General features: G+C 30.5%; 1 protein-coding gene across 1 annotated transcript in view; it reads left to right on the plus strand.

The window, feature by feature from the left end:
- LOC118751273 (aspartate and glycine-rich protein-like) overlaps positions 1 to 1,050 on the plus strand; it is a 3,107-nt gene that overhangs the window by 1,307 nt on the left and 750 nt on the right. Inside the window, exons 2-3 of the mRNA XM_036486057.1 lie at positions 70 to 254; positions 311 to 460. Of these exons, the coding sequence (XP_036341950.1) occupies positions 70 to 254; positions 311 to 460 (335 nt within the window). The remainder of the gene's footprint in view (positions 1 to 69; positions 255 to 310; positions 461 to 1,050) is intronic.

Genomic DNA, 1,050 nt, shown 5'->3' on the forward strand with positions numbered 1-1,050 from the left:
GAGCTTTGATAGACTCATAAAAACTTACAATCTACAATTGTACTATACTACATATGCATATAACTTTAGTACTTGCATATGTATACATGTGCATGTGCGAGCATGGAAGAATGCATTACTTAATGAAATTCGGAAATTTGGTAATCATAATAGTAATAATAATGGCGATGCTAATGCTAATGGTAATCTTAATGGTAATGGAAATTGTATTGGTAATGGTCATGGTAATGGTAATGACAAGATTAATGGTAATGGTAATCTTAAAGACAATGGTAATCTCAATGGTAATGGTAATTTAATGATTATAGAGGTAATGACAATGGTAAAGTAATCGGTAATGGTAATGGACAAGGTAATGGTAATAGTAATGGTCAAGGTCACGGTAATGTTAGGGTCATTGGTAATAGCAACGGTAATGGTCAAGGTAATTGTTTTGGTATTGGTATTGGTAATGGCGATGGTAATGTCAATATAGTGTTTATGTTAACGGTAAGAGCTATACTAGTCATAACGAAAATTTCGATTATCTCCACTCTTGTATATGCATATGTACGTATTTAGTATTGGCCTATTGAATTAGCATTTAGGGCTTAAAAAAAAACATATGTATTTGTAAAAATAGTGCTTCTCCATCTTCTTTTAAAAACATTTTAAAATGGATTTTTTTCGTAGGTCTGTTAAATTTGAGCCTTCCTATATATTCTCAGATTTTTGTATGGCATTTATTGTACTACGTATGCGCAGTGGTGAAAACATAAATAGGGAAGAGATATTTTATCACACTTTGGCTTTTTTCCTTTCGTATTATTTTTTTTTTATGGAAGTGAAACTCGTCTTAGAAACATGTTTTTTTTATGAAAGTGTAGCTCGTTATCTAACAAAAAGCATGTAAGTCAAAACTTAAAATTGTTTAAACATTTCTGAGAAACATTCTGAGTATGCAATTTCTTAGCCTATTCAATTATAGTATAACAAAGTGCAAATTTTAGGTAGCTAGAATTTACCGCTGATTTTTGGCAATTTTTTTGAGGAAGATGTTGTTCATTTTTT

The sequence above is a fragment of the Rhagoletis pomonella genome, unplaced genomic scaffold, assembly GCF_013731165.1.
Source record: "Rhagoletis pomonella isolate Grant_MI unplaced genomic scaffold, Rhpom_1.0 Rhpom_scaffold_00001, whole genome shotgun sequence".
Lineage (NCBI taxonomy): Eukaryota > Metazoa > Arthropoda > Insecta > Diptera > Tephritidae > Rhagoletis > Rhagoletis pomonella.